Source organism: Centropristis striata, chromosome 16 (assembly GCF_030273125.1).
Source record: "Centropristis striata isolate RG_2023a ecotype Rhode Island chromosome 16, C.striata_1.0, whole genome shotgun sequence".
Taxonomy (NCBI): Eukaryota; Metazoa; Chordata; class Actinopteri; order Perciformes; family Serranidae; genus Centropristis; species Centropristis striata.
Window position 1 is genome coordinate 11,387,982 of NC_081532.1, and position 21,998 is coordinate 11,409,979.

Consider the following 21,998-nt stretch of genomic DNA (forward strand, 5'->3'; position numbering starts at 1 on the left):
GAATTGCGGAATTACTCTAATGGCACAACGATAAGGAGAATCGCTCGGGGCTGGCAGCGTGGAAATGATATTTAACACAAGGCATCTTTTGTTACCGCGATATGATTTACAAGCAGGCGTCAGCTGCCGTGGTCCCACTCAGGGAGGAGGAAGAAAAAAATAATTTAAAAAAACAAGAAATCAGGAAAAAATACCACAAGGAGCAAACGAGCGGCTCTGCATCCTGCATCGTTTGGGACATTAATTTCACATGAACACACATTCACCTTACGTAACCTACAAATGCATCACTGGATCCTGGTCCTGTTATTGCCGGAGAATAGCATGCACTTGCCGCTGCAGGTTTAGATGAGGGTCGTTTGCCTGGATTTCATTGGGCGATGCGGTACCTCGAGGGTGTTAATGCGGTTGTCGTGTTGTAAACAAAATATGTCAGCGGGATGTTAAGAGGGAGGTTTGTCTTGTTATTTTAAAAGGACCTCCCCTGGAAAACTGAGCGCGAGGCAGTGAGTGAGTAATGTTATAATTGGCTTGCCGAGTATTTCCACATTTTTTTTTTTGCAGCCATGAGGAGAGGACAAGTCACATCCAAGGCGCAGGGGGAGCCGTCTATTTACAGCTTCAGATCTCATGTCTGTGATAGCCACAACAATAGCTTCCATTTTCCTCATCAGCGTCAGGCATAATCGATACGATATGACGCGATTATTGGTAAAGATTTGGGCCCCACAGATGCCTGGTCGCCCCGGCGCTGCCCCACAGCTGAGGAGAAACTGATGAATCATGTATTGATCTTATGTCTCACCGCTGAGATGAGAATGTGTTTTGGCTGGTGGTAACCTCAAGTGACCTGACAGCATGTGGTGGTGTGTTTGTGTGCCTCCCCTCCTCCTCATCCTCACCTCCAGCCTCTCTCCACCGTGAAGACGCAGCAATGCCCCAGCAGCAGAGGGAAGACCCGGCTCCGTCCCGCCGCCTCGGCCTGGCATCCCTCCGCCTCCAGACACTGAAGCCCGGCCACGACTTCCCATGAGGCCACCACCAGAACTCAGCTCGACCGCTCTGTATGGGGCCTCTCACATATGAAGTAGGTTCATGTTGTGGTCTGTCTCTCTCTGGGAAGTGCAAACATGAATGAGACTCATGAGGAGAGAGGAGATGATGATAAACTGCTTTATTTTTATTTATAACATTTCTATCAAGTGATTCCTGTCCTGTTGTCTGGGACGTACAAGTTTTAGGGGCTGCCTGTGGGGTGGTATTTCAGCCAGGCAGGAAGGAAAAATATGTGGAGGAAGATTAAAGATTCTGGCCTCTAAAAACCCTTCCAATGAAACAAGCTGAGAAAGAAATCACTCTTTGGTTAAACTTCTAACATCTCATGTACACACTGAGGTCAGTAGCTGTAATAAGGAGTATCCATACTATTTAAATAAAAAAAAATGCTTTACAAGATTAAAGTTGAAATGTTGTCAAAGTCTAACTTTATATAAGAAAAAATTATTCAGAGGAAGATTTTTTTTTTGCAGTTTGAGAATAAAGTTGAAATGTAGAAAGAATAAAGTCGAGCTGTTGAGCTGAATAAGTTGAAATGTTGAGAAAAAAAAGTTCAACTGTCAATAGAAAGTCTAACTGTTGAGAATAAAGTCTAAATGTCAAGAATAAGTTTAAATGATGAGAATAAAGTTGAACTGTCAATAGAAAGTCTAAATGTCTGGAATTAAGTCTAAATGTTGAGAATAAAGTCTAAATGTCGAGAAAATAAAGTTGAACTGTGGATAGAAAGTCTGAATGTCAAGTCTAAAGTAGTTGCCTTCTGTTAAACAAAAATGTTTTTTCTGTGAAATACTGAATACATTCACCTCTTCTGGCCCGCAAAAACTTTCAAATGAAACACAATTTGGTTGAACTTTTCTCTGCAGCAGCTGTTATAAGGGCTCAAAGGTAGATGTTACCCTAGTTTAAGAGATTAGAATCAAATATAACTTTTTTATCCAGTGGTTCCTACCCTGTGGTTTGGGACCCACAACTTTGAGGGGTTACCGGATTCTTCTATTACACAAAATAATCTATATTTCACTTCTTTTGTGTTTGCAAAATACTGGATACATTCATCTCTTCTGGCCTCTAAAAATCCTTCAAATGAAACCATCTGAGAATGAAATCACTACTCTTTTAAACTTCTAACACCCCATGTCCACACTGAGGCCAGTAGCTGTATATAATGGGTTACAAGTATACATTCGATGTGTTCCACTACGTATACTACCATATTTTTAGATTTAGTATACCAGATCAAGACATTGGTATGACCCAATACATAGTTTCAAATGCAGCATGTGAAAAAAACAAGGGACATTCTCTTGTTACAGCAGCTCAAGACTCAAATAAAGAAAAAAATAAGAGACAAATAAAAAAATTCAACAAGATTTTTTAATAAGAGAAATGAAAATAAAATGGCAATATACACACCTTTCAATTACACAGATATTTTTATGATGGAAAATTACACCCATGACTTCCGCATTTATGTCTTTCATAATTATTATAGTCCCTAGAGGGCGCCACCAACAATTATATACATATATATATAAAAAACATTGAATGGGCTGAACCTGCACCGAATAGAAGGTGGAGCAGGTTGGTACTCGGCCATATTTATGGGACGATAAGTGCTGATAAACAGCCATTTAATTGTCCGACAAGGACCAAATAGGCTGATGTTCCAAAAGCAATATCACAATATTTAGCTATGCATTTATTGCACAAGTTGATATCATGATTTAAACATAGAAATATGGCAATGTTGTGCTGCCCTAATACCAAGAAAAGGATCTTAAATTCAGAAAGCAATGCATCATCATTGAAGGCTTTAGAAAATGTAAATAGCCATCCATCATTTTCCAAAAATAACAATAACAGTAAAAATGTGCCTAATCACAATTATTTCAAAATGATCTAGTTTTTCCTCTTCCTTTTAGTTGACATGGAGGATGAAGATGGGACTTGTCTACTTGATGTTTTGTGGTGAGTCTGACTCTTACTTGGACCTAGCGGAATAAATATGCTGTAGATGATGGAAAGTAATTCGTATCATTAAATACACTGGACAGAGTGTAAAATCCTTGGTTTGCAGAAAATACTCAAAGATTTAACTGATTTTGATTGTGATTTCTCTCTGTCTTCGCAGTGACCCCCAAGCCCTGAACGACTTCCTTCATGGGACCAATGAGGTAACAAAAGAGTCTTAAATAGAGAGGGACTCAAATAAAAAAATCAATAGAGTAAATGATAAATTTGAGTCGGGAATATTTCTTGGCAACCGGTCGTGTGAGATGTGTGGAGGAGGGCCTACAGTGTGAAAGAGAGTCGTAATGTAATACTGCGTTAATTTCTCACCACCGCTTTTGCGAGCCCCAACCTAAATATCGACTGATTTCATCCCACCAGCTGCAGACTGAAGACCTGCTCATTAACTCCTCCTCTGGGGAGCCCTCCCTCTTCGCAGATGCCCCGGTGAGTGTCTGGATCCACAGCCAGCAGCGTCACAACAACCAGCTTTTTCCCCAGGAGAATCATTTTTTTTCTCCCCTTCTGTGCCAAAAACTGCTTCCTGTTAACTCTTGCTAATCACACAATTCTCCCCTCCTTTTCACTCTCTCTCTGCTCTCTCCTGTTGTCTGCGCCTCTCTTTCTGTCTCCCACTGTGTCCTCCTGCAGAGCCCCGTCTCTCTGCTGGGAGATGGCAGGGATTCCCCAGACACGCCTCCGCCTGGGTGTGTGGATCTGTCCTTCCTGGAGGAGGCCCTCCTGTCATCGCCGGAGGGTGGAGAAGACCCGCAGGTGGTGCAGGGTGGGCCACCCGTTGAGGCCGTATTTGAGGCAAAGAAGGGAGAAGTGGAGGAGGCGGAGGAGGCAGAGGTGGCCTGTGATATCCTCCAGCAGAGCCTGCAGGAGGCTGAGATCACAGAGCAGACCATGGCTCTGGAGGCAGGTCTGGCCCAGCCGGGGGACAGTCTGTCGCTGTACTCACCGGCCCCTCTCCTCTCTCCACCCACCGTACCATTCATACCCAAGTCTGTGACCTTGCCCATCACTCAGGCGTTGCCAAGAGACACCCAGGCAGCAGTGGAGCCTCCCCAGCCCTCCCTCCTGGCTGTCGGACCGGGCTGCCCGTCTCTGAAACCTGCCGCCCCTCCTCAGCTGATGGGGCTCCTGCCTGGAAACGTGTTCCCTGCTGCTTCTCCAGAGACCTCCTTCTCTCTGAGTCCTGCCCAGGCTTCCAGTATGATCATCCACAAGGCCGTCCCCAGTATGACCAGTCGTCCTCTCATCACCCCGACACTGAGAGCGACAGCAGCAGCGGCGCCGGGCATCGTCCTGCAGCGCGCCCCTCTCCCCATCCAACCCAAGCTGCCTATCAGCATCCAGCCCAGACTGGTTCAAATTAGCCCCAAGCCTTCTGGGCAAAAACACACTCCAGGTCTTACATTTGTCCCTGGGACCGCCTCACCAAATATCTTACTCTCCCAACCTCCGGGCCAGAAGCCTGCAGCTCCACCGCAGCCCACCCAGCAGCTCCCCAAGCCGGTCAGCCTGCAGCTGGTCAACCAGGGCGGCTCCTTTGTGCTCCAGCCTCAGGGACTCTTCCAAGGTCAAAACCAGTTCCTTCTTCCAGGCCAGTCCCCTGTTACCATCTCCCAGTCTGCCAGCGCGGCTCGACCGCTGCTGACCCCCAGTCAACACGGCCCGTCGCTCCACAGCGTGAACCCCTCCACCGGGCAGCTCGTAGAAGGCTCTCAGATCCTAACTGTCCCCCAGAGACAGCTGAACTTCAGCCCAGTCTTCACCCATTCAGGGCAGCTAGCGCTCCGCCAGGCCACTGTGCTTTCAGGACCTTTGCAGCTACAGTCAGCGCCCCCTACTGTCTTCCAGATGCCGGCACAGCTGGCTGGAACCTACACTCCAGGAGGGCAGGGGCAGCGCACCACCTTGGTCCACAGTCCCGCTCTGGGAAACCACATTACCTTGATCAACAGCTCTGGGGTGCTTCCCCCTGATCTCACTTCCATCTCGATCGTTAACGGCCCCTCGGTGGTTCAGGGGCTGCCTTTCGCTGCCCAGGCCGCGGCTCCGCAGGCAGGAGTGACAGAAGGACAGCTGAGCCTCCAGCAGGCCTCCGTGGTGCTGCTGCAAGAAAGAGCCATTCAGGAGGAGAGGACGAGCGCAGAGGACACGTTCCACCAGCTGCAGCAGGTGAGCTGCCACTTCAGAATCAGTCTGCACATTAAATCATCCACCACTGTTTACATTATTTGAACAGCCTGACTGATTTATTGGTCAGCTGATTTTAGCAACTGATATTGGCCTATACAGCCATATCAGGATCTATTGGTACTGACATAGATGTTGTCATATGCAATATAAAAACTTTTTATTTTTTTTACACAAGGTATAATGAATAAAATGATGCTTGGGGTGATTTAGAAATGGCGTTGGCTTTTTAAAATATTTTTTATTTATTTTCTCAGTTCATATTTGGATTTGGTTGACATTACATTGTATGTATAATGTATAATACCATTACGTAATATTTAATAAATTAATTTGTTTAGCAAAGCAGCCTTCTGAGTAGCTTTGACTGATTTATCTTTCGGGCTCTACTATCCAATTCTGCCGCTGTATTAGGAATCAGTGAATTGTTTTACCACTAAAATCCCATATTGGTCAGGCTGTAATTATTGTACATGGTGATAACAAATCATGCTGTTTTGGTAGCTTTAATGTATTTTGAAAACTTGCTTGGAAGGTGTAATCCAAGTCTATATTATTCATTCATTCATTCATTCATTACCATTAACCGCTTATCCGCATTCGGGTTGCGGGGGGCTGGAGCCGATCCCAGCTGACATTGGGCGAGAGGCGGGGTACACCCTGGACATGTCGCCAGACTATCGCAAGGCTGACACATAGAGACAGACAATCACGCTCTCATTCACTCCTACGGGCAATTTAGAATCACCAATTAAACCTAAGTGCATATTTTTGGACTGTGGGAGGAAGCCGGAGTACCTAGAGAGAACTATATTATTCTTTTTCAATATTAAATTGTCAAAGTAAGGTACATAAAGATAAATTATGTTGCACTCCAATCTGTAATTGGTTTTAAGCAGGTATTTCACTGTTAAACTCAGCTTTAACCAGCTCTGTTGTTGTCTTTTTCCTCTCCTGCTGCAGCCCTATGGACATGTCCTCCAGCATGTCTCGGTGCAGCCCACCTCTGCAGGGCTGCAGTCCTCCTCTCCTCCTGTAGTCACAGTCCTGCAGCCTCCCCCTGAACCACCACTGGCCCCCGATCCACCTGTGGAGATCCCTAAACTTCTGATGCCCCCAGCAGACATGACCCAAGCAGTGGAGGAGGCGACCCAGTCGATGAATCAGAATGAGGCCTTTATGCAACATCTGCAACAGGTCAGAACTTCCTGAAAATCCTGTTGAGTCAGTGTTGTTGTACTCACCTGTCTGAGCATCATTCTGTGAGGAAGTCCTCCTCCATCTGCTCCAGGTTCAATTTCTCTGCTCCTTCATTCTCACAGCAGAATATAACCGCTCCACTCAGCCTCTCTGTCTCACTCTGCTCTTCAATCATTTGGAGCTGAATGAGGCTCTGCAGTCACAGCTGTAACAGAAATATTCACAAACAGCAGAAAGTCCTTTCATACTTCACTGGTAGAAGTTCCAAAGCAAAGTTCCAAATGCAGAAACTGCATTCAGCTTAATTGCATGCACCTGTTGGTCACACATCATCATGGGTGTGTTTGATTTGTGTCATTTTGCATGCTGGCTGGATGATGCATCATGAAAACTATGACACACTACATAACTACATCCAGCCAGTGAGTATACACATTTATATATTCATATTTTCAAAGGCAACAGATATGCAATTACTATTATAGTCACTTTACATTTATATGTATTGATAGATTCCACCTCAGCCCTCGGTGACTTCAGGGAAAGATCATCCCTAATTTTAAATTCATAGTCACCAAGAAAAAACAGAGATACTCCACCTCCAGATCTATTCTCTCTTACTTGGTGAACTGAATTGTAATTTGGTAATTTAAATATTTCTTTAGAATCTTCTGTAAGCCATGTTTCAGATAAAGCGATAACAGAGAAATTATGTTTGAGTGAAGATGAATAATAAATACATTTGTCATAGTTGCAAGGAAGACTTCTTATATTCAAGTGGAAAGTGGAGGATATATTAGAAGGCATAGAAACACATAAGTCATTAAACTGAGTTTCCCATAAAATCTGCAGAGGTTAGTGGCATCAAATGACAAAAAAAATGTAGATCTGGGTCAACATCAAAATTGCAGGAGTCAATTGCAGAGGAATCGAAAGGCTTAAAAATATGGTCATCAGGATCAGACGTGTTGCAGTCGTCCATACAGTGTAAATGTAATGTGCTGTGGATATGCCATAAAAAAAATCAGAGTACTGTATAAATGAGATAGACTGTACATACGTCCACTTAACCACTTGGTGAATGCAGGCATCCAGAGCCAGCAGCTCAGTGCATTTATCTTCTCTGTTATTATTATTATTGTTGTTTTTATTCTTATTTATCTTGGTGAGTCCTTTAGTACTCTTGTGTTTCATTCTCACTGCTGCTGCTGCTAAGACACCTGAATCTCCCCCTGGGGGTAATGAAGGATTATCTTATCTTAGTTCCAGAGTGTCACCTCTCTGGAGCTCTGAACCTCCCGCAGCCGCAGACTCAGCAGCAGCTTCAGAGTTTCGCGTTGAAGCTAAAGTTAAAGCCAATAGCTGTTATTTATTTTAAAGTTGTCTCTAATATGATCCATAACGGTGAAAGACAATTAACTCCATTGAACATTATAATCTAATTTTAAATAATTAAAACTATTTATTTTATAACGATTATGTTAATTGACAAACTTTATTTATATATCACCTTTCAAAGCCATCTTTGACAGCAGGTCAGGTTTACCTTCACCTTAAGTATGTTCTGTGTCTGCCGAACTGCATCAGAGAAACTCTGGTTTTTAACATGAAATTGTTTTTATCAGTGTTTTTACCCGTTTAATCATCTGCTTTATTTGTTTTGGAGTTAATAAGACCTTTGCGGATAATTTGGCTCCTGGTTAAAACTTCCTGACTGATGAGCAATGCAGAAATCCTAACTGGGAGAACCTATAGTGATGCTACCAAACTCCTTCTTTTGTTATTGTTTTGATTGAATTACCCCTAATGGCAAAAAAATATATATATTAGGCATTTAAACAAATTAAAATGAAAGTTTCAGGTCAGTTCCTGCGCAGTAATGTTGTAAATTTTCCAAAACATAAAATAAATGTGGAAGAGAAAACGTATCAATTTAAAGTTGCATAAAACTGTTTTTAATTTGGATTTCAAGTGTCTAAAGTTGGTTTCATGTCCGTGCAGCACCACTAAACAATTACTGACTGCTTCCAAAAGGATCTACAGGTGCATCTCAATAAATTAGAATATGATGGAAAAGTCCATTTCCAGTAGTTCAAGTCAAATAGTATTGAGTGCATATAGATGGACATACTTTTCAAAGGCCAACTTTTCCATATTAAATATACTTTTTAAAATTGGTCTTTCGTAATTTTTTTTTTTTTTTAAACACTGAATTTTAGGTCTTCATTAAATGTAAGCCATAATCATTATAATTTGAAGAAAGTAAATAAATGAAGACATGAAATGTTTCATTCTGTGTGTAACGGGTCTATATAATGTGTTATTTCCACTTTTTGAAATGATTTACTGACATAAATAAACTTTTCTATGATATTCTAATTTATTGAGATGTACCTGTATATAATGTGTCTAACAGCAGTTGGTCATCTTTTCTCTTCATCTTTTCTACAACAGCAAGCACTTAGTTCCCCCGTCACGTCTGAGCTGCTGGTTGGAGCGCTGCCGGTGGTGCCGTTGGAGTCACTCGCCTCCCCGGTGGCCCCTGAGAGAGACACCCAACCTCAGAGCCGTGCAGTCTCCGGTCAGGACGCCCGCACTGTGATGTCCGACCAGTGTGTCGAGGCTTCTCCGCTTCACTCAGACCCAGAGGACGCACCGCTGATCTGCTCCCCCTCTCCCATTCAGGACTCAGAGAGACCAGCTCCGACGAGTTTCTCCCCTCAGATCGCTCTGTCTGGACCTGAGAGTTCAGTCCAACAGATCACGCCTCCCCAGCCTCTCATCGAGCCCCAAGTCCAGTACCAGGCCCCTCATCAGCTCCACGTCTCACAGGCTTTATTTGCCCAGAACCAGGTGCAGATCCAGCCACCCGTGTCCCAGCCTCCACCCCAGCTCCAGGCCTCCGCTCCACAGCTCCAGGCCTCAGCTCCACAGCTCCAGGCCTCAGCTCCACAGCTCCAGGCCTCAGCTCCACAGCTCCAGGCCTCCGCTCCACAGCTGCAGGTCCAGCCGTCTGTCTCCCAGCCTCAGTCCCTGGTCAGCAGTCTCTCCCCTCTGCGTGTCTCGGTGCCTCAGCAGCAGCCTGATCCCGCTGCTGCGTCTGCTCGTCTCTCCACAGGAGGAGACGACTCTGCTGTCCAACAGCACACACAAAACAGTGAGTTCAATTAAAATATGACCCAGAGCGAATCATTCGGAACATTATCACTTTACTCTCCGCCATCACTGTAATCGTTACTGTCATCATTATGATCTGCAATACAATCATCACCATCACCTCTAACATCGTTGTCACCGCGTCCCGTTTCAGAGCCAACAGCTGCCTTGGTCATGGAGAGTAAATCGTTTATTCTCGATGTCCATCCACCCTCTCCTGCAGCCCAGGGGGTCCAGGTCCACCGGCCCCCAGCACCCAGAGAGAGTGCACCCGTCCAGACGAGCCGGCAGAACGCCACCAAGGTGAGAGAAAACTCAGTTCACTATGAAAGTGTGACGAAAGCAAGCTTTAGGTTCACAAACTCATAAAAATCAACTGAATACTTATATTTAAAGCATTCAAAGCACACTTTTGTACGGAAGCTGAGAACAGCCATGGATTTTTTTTATTTTTATGCACTGTTATCTCATGATAACGGCTTATTATCTCAATATAAAAAATATTGTTTTCTCGTGATAACAAGTTGGATAAACTTTGTTTTTGTTTTTGAGGCTTAATTAGGCTGTTTTGAGGGAAGTGCCTGACGCACGGGACAAAGGGAAGTTAAAGTTCAGCAAAATGCAGCATAAACAAAATGTTTTACCTTATTAGTTAACTACAAATGTCTGTAAAACATAATGGGACTGTGCATAGGTGCCAAATTTGGTTAAACAGTGTAGATGTAAGGTCTGATGGAATCATATTGTGAAGAGACTGTGTATTCCACATGGCTACTTTATAACGTTAATTTATTTATTTCATCTACTTCTATATTGGTTATTATACTTTTAATTAAGCACAAGTAATATGCACAAGATGTATTTGTAAAACACTAAAGTGTACCTCATTTTATCTGGGAAATGCAGTTAGTTATAGAAATGTTTTCTCATAATGTCAAATGTAATTAAGTCATTTTTTTAAAGTCCTAAATAATGAATGTGTACCAAAATAACAGTATGTAATTTATTAAGTATAAAAAATATTTTAAAAAAGCCAAAGTTGACATATTTAGGTTTTTGTTTTTTGTCCAACCAACAGCTTAAAACCCAAATAATAATATTAAATTTACCATCATACAAACTAAGACAAGCAGCAAATATTCATGTTTTAGAAGATAAATCCTGTAAATTTAATAACAATCATCGAAAAACAATCTTGATTGATATCAGCTCTCACTATATTATATAACTTGTGTGTTTTGTTTTACAGTGAGAACAAATATATTCATATTTCCATAATGAGTGGAAATAATTTCCCCTCAGGATGAAACTGAATTGGCTCCGGTCTTGAAACAGAGACGGCAGGCTGCGAAATGATTATTTGCTAAATGCAGCGAACTCATTATTAATGACTTGAAAATGCACCCCTGTCCCCGTCCTTTGATCTCATCCAAAATGTTTTCTGTCTGCCAGCTGGCTGGTCCTCTGGAGCAGCAGCGAGAGGAGAGGCTCACACCAGCAATGCGCAGGCACAGGTAAGAAAAAATCAGTCTCAGACTCACACCCAATCATTTTAGAAAGTGACTTTTTTTTTAAAGATTGGAAGAAATGGATGTCGTGTCGACTTACAAGTAGAAAATTGGCTGAAGTAGAAACATAAAACTAACTAAACATATCAGTTTATGTGGACGCTATATTTAGGATGTTTTTACTGCTTCAGCTTGCCGTCAGACAGCCCTATTTAAGTTTACGTGGGGAGAACTGAAGGCGGTATATTTATCGAGGCTGTCTTCAAACCACCATACAAAAACATTTTACCTCGCAGAAAAAACAAGTTTTTATCTCGACTGCTGGTGAGGTTTTTTTTTAGATAAGCCCAGAGTGGGATATACCTCACCTGCGTATGAATTTTATTTTTTATTTACTTTTTCTATGACTTTTCTTTGAAAATCAGATCAGAATCAAATTCAGAAATACTATTTTATTCACGGGGGGAAATTGATTTGTTACAGTTGCTGCTGTATGAATAATTATAGAGCATCTTTTAAGAGCAGAGCATCATAAAGTGCTTCACAATGGAATTAAAGAAAAATAAATATGCATAGGGGTGCATCTCACTTAATTAGAATATCATAGAAAAGTGTATTTATGTCAGTAATTAAATTCAAAAAGTGGAAATAACACATTATATAGATCCATTACACACAGAATGAAACATTTCTTGTCTTAATTTATTTAATTTCTTCTAATTATGATGATTATGGCTTACATTTAATGAAGACCTAAAATTCAGTGTCTCAAAAAAAATGGAAATGTTGGCCCCTGAAAAGTATGTCCATCTATATGACTCAATACTTGGTTGGGGCTATTTGACTTGAACTCCATGATATTCTAATGTATTGAGATGCACCTGTATACAGCAAGGCAACAGAGAAAGTAAGTCGGTCAAAACAAGTCTAAACAAATGGGTCTTAAGCTGCTTCTTTAAGTGACCACACTAAGAAATGTGCCAATAAAGAATGAAAGAAGTAAAGAAAAGAGCATAGAAAACGGCTTTAACTCCCCATGAGAAAGCGCTGTCTGACGGCAGAGAAAGTGCTTAGAAAATATTCTAAAGCACCTCATACAACCACATTATAAAAACTCTGAATGATCCCTTTAAGAGCAGTCAAAAGAAATCTGGTAAATAGCTTTTTTTTTGTGTGTGAAAATTGTTTAATTTCAAAATGTAAAGCTGATTAATAGCCCAAAGCTGACCTTCAACACTTCTTCCACTAATGACTCTACAACAGCTCGATGGCTTATTCAGGATTGTTCTTGTTGTACTCCCGGATATAATAAACTGTAAAGAAGCTTTCTGCCCTCAGCAATAATCAGCCAGTTAGTTTATTAAATTAATAACAGCTGGCTGGTTTACAGACGTGGATTAAGTCTGATCCTATAGTAATGTTTGTAATCCGAGTCCTCGAGGACTTTTTACGGTTTCTACTTTTACAACAACTACTGCTGCTGTAGCCACAACTACTCCCTGCACATTAATCACAATAAGACTTCTTATGCTTCTGATACCAGCAGCGCTACTGCCAAAAGCTGTAGATTCACTGTGTGTCTCATGTTTTTTGGTTATTTGATGACTTCAAAATTTGTTGGCACTAACACAATACAATCACCTGGATTCTCACAATTTATTTCTAACTCCTTTATTTAGGGCCACATGAGAATAAACATTAAGTTACCTATAACTGACACACAGAAAACCTGAGGATTACATCAGTCGTAGTTATACAGAGTAAATATGAATTAAATGGGGGAAAAAGCCATGTTTTATTACCTCACCGGTCTGTAGCCACTCAGGTTGACCCTCACAGAGTTCTCGTGTTGTTCTTCAGGTTCCAGCAGCAGATTTGTTTGGACCACACAGCGGTTCAGACCCCCTTCACCGGCCCGGCCTTTCCCACACTGAAGGACGCTGTTCGAAGACTGCTGCCGTACCACACCTGCGCCGGTCACCTGCCCACTCAGGATGACTTCAATTTAGGTTAGTGAGCGTCCCAATCATTCATGAATTAATAAATTGATCAGGCAAGAACTTAGATATTAACTTAGATATTAAAAGACAGAGATAAATTAAAGACGTGCTACAAATTACTATTGTACCCGGTAATACAAAGTATAGCTTTTAATTAAAAATTGGTGCCAGTTAATGTTTCCACTTCTAATATGTGGATGTTTTTGCAAGTGGAATATGTACAAAAAAAAGGTTCTATAAACCTGAGAATACAGGGTAACACCCAGAGAAATCCTTACTAACTTACCTACAACAATATGTCAAAAACCTGGTGTTTTTTAACACAAATTTTCTATATAAGGATAAAAAACTGTAAAATAGTTCCCCTAGACTGGGGGTGGCAACCTTTATGGGCAAAAGAGCCACTGTTGGCCGAAAAAAGGGAAAAAATGTCGGAATGGATCAGAAAACCATATTTCCAGCCTTACAATGACAACAAAACAGCTGACTAAGTCTAAACTAGCCTACCAGCTTTACTAATATAAGCTTTTATCAAATTGATTTTGTCAGAGAACCAAAGTGCAAATGAGGAACTGACACAAATATCTCACGAAATTTGGAATCGAAATGGAAACAAGGGACACTTAAAACTAGACTTGAAGTTGGCAAAATTTAGAGGTTAAGGTGCCGTAGACTTTCGTAAGCTATGATGATTTAAGTTAACAAAAAAGCTAAAAAAAAAAATGTTTCGATGCTTTTGTCAACTTAAAATTATAACGTAAACAAATAATGTTTCGTTTTGTATAAATGTTTGGTCACAGCCACAGCGAGCCACTGCAGATGGCCTGAAGAGCCACATGTGGCTCTGGAGCCACAGGTTGCCTCCCCTGCCCTAGACAGTATGCAGTTTGAGGGTTTTACGTATTATGTAATCAAGCCGCACTAACCACACTGGTCGGCACCCTGAATATATTCTAATACAACATTTTACAGTGGAATATTCTTATATATATATGAATTGCTTGCGATTAATATTACTCTCAGGAGAGTTTTTATGTATTTCTTGCTTTGTACATTATTTGTGCAATCTTAAATTCTACCAGATACCTGTCTGGGTCTGGTATGTGTTGTGTTGTGTGTGTGTTGTCTCCTCTATTTGTACCTTACCTATGTACTTGCTGTCTTTTTTATTTGTATTTATTTTACATTTTTTAGGGACTCCGGATGCAAACTAGCAGCCTTGCTATAATCCGGCATATTTACAAAGATGTTTATTGATGTTCATTAATGTGCACTGTTCCTATCCAAAAATAAAGTATTCGTATTCATATGAATTGATGATCAAACTAGTTAGAATGAATGATGAATGAACATGATGCGCCACCATCTGAGACCTCTGTAAGTTCTTCAGCTCCTAAAGTCATTTCATGGACAGTTGGTGTGATGATGTCTCTGTGCTCACAGTGGACCAGGAGTTTGACACCGTGTCCGGTTTCCTGCTGAAACGCACCAAGGACATGGTCAACAAATACAGGCAGCTACTGGTTAGAGAAGCCCAGGTAAGACCAGATACAAGCCGCTCTCTATAAAAATATAGAATTAAATGCACCCAATCCAAAGACTGTATGGTATGAACTGGTTTCCACAGCAGGAGAGTCCGTCAGCAGAGATGGTGATGCTGGAGCGTCTCTTCCTCCAGGCTGAGCGATTCGCTTTAGCGGAGGACAGACGGAGAGTCCGCAGAGACCCAGGTCAGTGTCGACCATCATCACCACCTACTTTATCACTTGTGTGAACGCAAATGTGTTTTTAATTTTTTTTTTGCCCAAGAGGGATTCAGATCCCAGGGCTGAGACAGAAAATATGGACGGGAAAAGTAAATTAGTGACACTTCCCCTCCTCTATTTTTTCTTGCAAACTAATTTATCTGCGCCTCGGAGCGCGGCACTTAACCTCCATATTTGCTGCAGAGCAGCTCCCAGGTGTGAATGTGTAATTAAGCTGTGTAAATGTGGAGCAGGGTCGTGCTGCGAGACTCGGCATGATGACGAGAAAATTACATGTGAGAGGTTACGGGCAAATTAAAGCAGGGTTGTTATGTTAATTAAAAAAAGTTGTAAAAAGGGGAAGCAAGCTTTAAAAACTGTTAAATGTCAAGCTCAGCTGCTGTTGGACTTAAACAAGAATAAGATTACAATATTATTATACAAATCACAAGTAATAGTTAACACTGGCTTAAACAGAGCACTACAATTATTTCTTTAACTTGCAGTGCATATTAATAGACATTGGTTCTTTTTAATCCAACAGATGTTACATAATTAGGCTAATGTAGCACTTAAACACAACAGATTTTTTTGACAGAGAAAAAGCTAAATGACCGCACTATTTGGCAACATTAAACACAAACAACAGATTTTTTTAGTATTTCTATACTAAACTATTCTACAACTAGACTAGACAACTAGACTATTCTACAAAAGCCCTGAGAGGAAAAATAAAGAAAAAATCTGGTGTTTTGGATTTGTTTCATCTCCTGTGTTTTGAATTATAATTATATAAGGATTTTGCAGGATAATATTGCAAATTTAAATTTTTTTCCACCTGTGATTGAGGTGGGGGAAAAGTTGTGTCAAGAGTGTGTTGTTTTAATAGTCATTTCGGCCACCAGAGGTGTGAGTGCACCACAACGTTAAAGTTATAAATAAGAGTAAAAGCATTCATGCTTTCTTACAGGTGAGTTTAAATTACTTGCACGAGTTTGGCCGCAAATTTTTTTCATGTCACTTGCTTGAAACTCACCGGTGTAAGCAATGCCACCATTTCTTTAAATCACCAACCAACTGCTACTTTGTAGTTATTATGGGATTCGCAGATATGTCAGAAAACGAAAGACTGTCTGGATTATTAATATAATCTGCAGTTGCACACAGTAAATTTCGTTGCGTTCTTCAGGAACTGGGTCTGGTTGACTGCTGTAACAGTGCCAGTACTGTGGTGTGCGAGCCTAAAAAAAACAGATTCTTCTATAATTTAACTGGTCAAAAGGATGCTGAAATAGTTACATGATGATGCTGATTCATAAAAAGTCTGAATTAATGCTTTGTCAGGTCTCAGACAAACAACTCTAAAAATGTTTGTTTTCTGAATGGCGTTTGGATTGATCAGGGCTATGTCAGTTGTATGTTATCAGGTCTGTTATATCTGATATCTTTGGAGATTTTTTGATTGATATCTAAAAACCAGGGCAACTTAAGCCAAAACCAGCTCGGTAACAGTTTTAAACAAGTGTTGTTTGATCTTCTGCTCATTTTTCTGTACTCCAGAGTCATTTATGACGGCCTTGGCTACATCAGCGTCTTCCCCCCATGGTGCCCACTCCTCCTCCTCCCAGCTGTGCTCGTCCAGCAGCCCCTCCTCCCCACCAGCCTGGACCCGACTGTCCGACCGCCCCCCAGGACTGAAGACGTACCGCTCCAGCTCCCGCGGGGCCCTCAGGCTCACCATCAAGCAGGAGTCCGGCTCCCGTAAGGTGGTCCACAACTCCGCCTGCGACCCTGGACTCAAGAGGGACCACATGGGGCAGCTGACCAACGGCGGTGGAGCTGTGAACGAACGCCACTCTCAGGCACCCAACGGGGCCCCCCAGCGTCCTCAGCATGACGAGGAGATCTCCAACGGAGCTCTGCCTTGTGACGCTGCAGAGGAAGTCCCACAGACAGCTCCCAATTCCAAAATAAAAGCCCCAAACCCTCTTTCTATGCCAGAGCCACAGGTTGGTTGCTTCGAGTTGCCTCCCAGAGATGTCAGCGCCCCAAAACTGAAATGCTTCAGGTTGGATGCGTCACCTCGGCCGGAGCAGCGGTTCAGCCCGCCACCTCCGCCGCTCCAAGAGGACAACATGCTCAGTGAACATCTACAGAGTGCCATCGACAGCATCCTGGAGCTGCAGCGCCTGCAGGGCCCCTCTGCAGCCCCAACCAGGGCCATGTCCGGCCCTTCACTGGACCAGGCTGTCACCAGCATCCTGGAGGGACACCTGTGAGGTAAACTGCCCCGACAGACATCCACACAGATGCAGAAACATCTGTCTGAGCTTGACTTGTTATCTGTTCCCAGATCTTAAAGGGATTTTGTTTCTGGGTTTCAGAGGTTACTTTTAAGGAACTGATTGTTTGAAAGAAGGAAAAAAATTAAGAGGCACTATAAAGAGATGCATACCAGACAACAGCACTATCTATAGTCCGATAGATGTTAGATACTTCATTTTGATGTACGTTTGTGGAAAAAAAATCTATTTGAATAGGAGCTATATTGTTTCAGTGGTAGTTAAGTCATTCAGAGGTTTACGACACTGGTGTAACCTTCATCAGCATATAGTATATAAGTAATAGTGAGGAAAACAAAAATGTGGAGTAGACTGAGATTATTCAATAGTTTTTTATAAGATTTCTTTCAAAAATGTGAAGTTTCTTTTGCATAGTGCCAAGCTTCCAGGGTATTTATTTTGATAATCTGTGCCAATTGTGTTTTGCATTGAGAAAGGCAAGGTGTGTGCGTGTGTGTGACGAGTGTGCGTGTCTTTATTTGAATCTAAAAGAGAGTGTGTGAAAACATTGCATCCTGCGACGGGACAGTACATAAAAAATCCCGCAGGCTCCATCGTCTCGGCTTATCGAATGATACTCCAAAGAATTTGTGACTTGCTACATCCTGAATACACCAGCAAACGTCCATGTTGTGTCTCTTCCCACAAACTGGAGTCTGTCCTTGTTGAAGCAGAAAGAAACCCGATGTGGAACACAAAAAGAAATTAGGCAGAGTCTTGCTTTTTGTTTTGTTCTTAAAAATGTTTGGACCCTTGTCGTCATTCGTGCTGGAGTCTGACTGTGAAATATTTCTAGTTTTCAGAGACGAGAATGGTTTCTCATTTATGTATTAACATGCAAGCAATAATGAGTTAGGGTTGTTAGGAGCAGTGGTGGTGCAGTGAGGAGGAGGAGGGGGAGGAGGAGGAGGAGGAGGAGGGGGGAGAGCGTTGCCTGTCTTGCTGGGAAGATTGTTTTTCAGGAATGAGAGATGCTTGTTTTATCATCGAAGCCCGTGTAGTTTAGAAATTGTGTTTCAAACATGTTTGAGTGTCACTTAAAGGTGCAATGTGTAACACCTGGCCAACACCTGTTCAAAAGTGGCATCGGCCCTTCAGTTACAGAAAGAAAACAGCCACATCAAAACCATACAGACGCCATCTGCGATGTTTTTCAAATCACTTTGTGATTTAGCCAAATAGCCAACATTACATGTTACTCATCAGTTGAGATATGCACTTAAATAAGACTTTATTATTATTATTATTATTATTATAAAAAAAGTCCTTCGATGAGTGACAGTAATGATTTAGACCACAGTCACTTCATCGAATGCAGCCCGCCACAGTTTTTTTAATGAACAGGAAATATTTTTACACTTTAACGGGTGGAGTCTGCCTGTAACATTCATCCACCTAACCGACCAGTCTTGACACACGAACCCCATGTTTGTTGTCTTGACTTTTTTTGTAGCGTCAACACTGTTCTTATCGATAGTCTATACAACCACCTGTGGGACATGCTGTTTAGGTGGTAAATTTAGATATTTTTCCTCGTCCTGCTAGAATATAAAAATATCCGATAAAAGAAAACTACAAAAAAACTTGCGGCAATTCCAAGTTGACTGAGGGGTTACTTCTTTTTATAGAACTCCTTTTCTTTGCCGCTAAAGCAGGTTTCTTGCTGGTAGCCATCTAACTAAGGGCTGTACGTTCATCATGTTGTATTTGTTGGCCTCTCTGAGAGCCGCCAGGACGCTACGGTGACTTACTATCGACTCTTGAGTAGCAAGCGATATTACAAGACAGGGCGGGCCAGGGCTAGCTGGTTAGCATGCTAATTTCAGTGGGTATCTCTGCAACTCATCACAGAAGTCTTAGTGACAGATCAACTCTGTCACTTCTTCACATTCTTTTTTTCATACAATTTAATTTTTAAATAAACATTCTGGCCACGCCTTACACATTGCACCTTTAACGGCATAAATAATCACACAAATGTCCGGTTTGAAAGAAAAACACCAAAACTGCAGTAGTTTTCTACGACAGACACTGTACAGCCTCTCTGCATCATCAAACAGCCTTTGACCAAAAAACTAGAGGAATCATCTGCTTCATTTCTTCACATTTAAAACCTTATTTATTAATTAATTTATTGGTTTGAAGCCCGTTTTACTGAGATTTATTTTTCATGCAGCCATTGTGGAGCAATATAATTTTTGCAACATCTTCTGTTAATGTGACAATCTTCTTGGTCTGTGTGAAGATGTGAATTCTGTTCATATGAAAATACGTGAGAGAGTTGAGGTCATTTGTATCGGTCGTATGACTCTCCCTCATGAAACTTGTGCAAAATATTCTTTGTAGATGGATTTTACCTTAAAGGTCAAAATGTCAAAGCTGCAAAATGTCTTTAATTTTTGTAATATAAATTGAAAATTTGCTTCAAAGTATAGCTTTTGAAGATACTATTAGTGGTCAAGGTTTAACTTGCGAATTGGAAAACGTTTAGAATATGCCTTATTGTTAATTCAGTGTACCTTTAAGGAAATGGAATCTGCAAAGAAAAGATAATTAATGTGATGTTTTAAATACTGTAACATCTGGTGTTCTGAAATGTGAAAGTAATGCGTCCCTTCAAAAAAGAAAGGAAAAAAAAAACTTCCAGAGATTTGGGGCTAAATCAAACAGGCCTTGTCATTTCTTTAAATTGCATTGTCATTTTTTATATGTATCTTTTGTTGGAATGAACAAAAGGAGTTATAATATGCAGTAATTTAGTGTTGAAATCCTCTGCAGTAGTTCGGGTGGACACACACTACAAGATTCATAGAACTTTAGCTTGATATTTTGGGGAAATACACCTGCATGCTAAACACAAAGCTAGCTGCTAGTTAGCTTAGCATAAAGACTGGAAACAGGGGGAGACTGCCAGCCTGCTTCTGTCCAAAGGAAACAAAATCTGTCGGCGCCCCTTAAGCTCAGTAAAATGTTAAAAAAAACAGCAAATTATGTTGCAAAAAACGTCCTTAAAGTGGCTATAATCGATATTTCGATGTATCAATTTTTGACTTCAGGAAATTGGCCAGACCCAGACGCTGTGTTTCAAATCAGACCTTTTATTTTTACTTTTAGTACATACTGCTGCCGCCCTTACAAAATACATACTGTTGCATGAAGTGTCACAGTTGATCAATTACAGCATAATATATTTTTTTTAGTTTTAAATTGAATTGTGTCAAAAAAGTGTAAGCATTCTGTTTTATTTATGTTTTAGACAGCGTCCCAACTTTTTCCCATTATTTGTATATTTGGCCTCACACCTACAACTGTATGTACATGAGTGAGTATGGAAAGTCTGATTGGACATCTATTGATACAAGATTCTACATTGATAACAGAATACTGACCCTCAAGCTGAGCAGATTTTAGTTGTTGGAAATAATTTAGTGTTCTTACTATTTTAGCTTTACATATTTCTCAGTATAACATTAAGACGGTTAATTTGAAAGTCAGGTAAACGTTGTCTGAAGTCTGGTTGCAGTGGCAGCCATGCAGCACTACAAAGCAAATATCTTTCTAACTTTTAATTAGGTGAGAGGTCTCCTGTAGGTTTAATTTCGCAAAGATTTAGTTAATGGAGAACTTGTTAGGTAGCAATTTTGCCAGCTTATGCATCAGGTGACAGAACAACCCAATGTGAGCAGACAAGAACATGCATCAAGAACACCAACGCACTGTGTGATGCAGGGCGCAAGGATATCATGTTAGTGAGTCCCTTTATAGGGAATACAACGTGTTAATTAGTGAGCTGGTTGGCAGATTTTGTTACCTTTCGATACACGGGGCTTTCTGTCTTTATGCCAAGCTAGCCAGCAGCTACTGGCGGGAAAATATGTCTTGTTCTACAGAGACAACAGAGCGGTATCATTTTTTGTCTTAATGTTCAGCAAAATAAATTGGCATAATTCCCAAATTGTTTATTCCTTTTACCTGAATTTGTCCAAAAAGAAATATCTAGAAATCAAAATAAATCTTCCGGTGTGTTTCCACCCTCAGAGGTTTCACTGTAATGCAGTAAAGATGTCAGAGTGTCTTTCGCAACACAGGATTGCACTCCTCGTCACCGCTAAACTTCTTAAAAGGGGAATTCCACCAAACTTTATTTTTTAAAAGTATTTCCCAGCATTTGCCCAGATTACTTCTCTTAAATACGAAGGAAAAATAAATTCTGGAGTTGATGGAATCCCCTTGAATGAAGCAGCCTCATGTGCCATTGTTATTGTTGCATTATGTCCGCAGTGTCAAACACTGAACTTTAGAGATCTGCTTAGTTTTGTCAGCATTCTTAGGACAAAGGGATTACATCTGCATGTTGAGCCATTTTGTATTTATTTGTAAATGTATTTTTTTTATTTTTTCTGACTGAACTGTGAAACCAGGGGAGCTCATAACTCTACACTAATTCAACTTAGGATACAAAACATTTGACTGACAGATTGTTCTGATGCCAAAATCAAGAGGCCTTAATTCAGCAAAACTAGATTGTAAAAAAAAAGAAAAAAAAAAGAAGTCATTCCTGACAAAAAAAAAATCCAACTAAAGACTCCTTTGACCTGAAAGTCACGAGTGATTCATATATGAAATGTTAAGAAAACCGCTTTTGTACTCATTTTTACAGACTATTTATTAAACTGTGATTTTGTAAGAAATAAAAAAACAAAGTGAATGTGGTAGTGTCTTTTTTTTTTTTTTTTTTTTTTTAAATGTGAAAATGTGTGTTCATGAACAAAA

The 21,998-nt window shown here is 41.0% G+C and overlaps 1 protein-coding gene across 1 annotated transcript; it reads left to right on the plus strand.

Annotated features, from left to right (window-relative positions):
- Positions 1–980: 980 nt before the first annotated feature.
- On the plus strand, positions 981–21,937 carry si:ch211-168d23.3 (BRD4-interacting chromatin-remodeling complex-associated protein). Its single transcript, XM_059353750.1, has 13 exons — positions 981–1,087; positions 2,982–3,027; positions 3,191–3,233; positions 3,451–3,516; positions 3,721–5,256; positions 6,238–6,471; positions 8,929–9,631; positions 9,785–9,933; positions 11,083–11,144; positions 12,999–13,147; positions 14,582–14,676; positions 14,766–14,868; positions 16,444–21,937. The coding sequence occupies exons 2-13, from the start codon at positions 2,987–2,989 to the stop codon at positions 17,160–17,162; spliced, it is 3,900 nt and encodes a 1,299-aa protein (XP_059209733.1). The 5' UTR covers positions 981–1,087; positions 2,982–2,986; the 3' UTR covers positions 17,163–21,937.
- The last annotated feature ends 61 nt before the right edge of the window (positions 21,938–21,998 follow it).

Excerpts from the sequence above, each read along its gene's own strand:
- si:ch211-168d23.3 (XM_059353750.1), top strand. The coding sequence starts at position 2,987 with ATGGAGGATGAAGATGGGACTTGTCTACTTGATGTTTTGTG. Across the intron at positions 14,677-14,765 it reads TACTGGTTAGAGAAGCCCAG|CAGGAGAGTCCGTCAGCAGA; the intron begins GTAAGACCAGAT and ends TGGTTTCCACAG. Across the intron at positions 14,869-16,443 it reads GAGAGTCCGCAGAGACCCAG|AGTCATTTATGACGGCCTTG; the intron begins GTCAGTGTCGAC and ends TCTGTACTCCAG.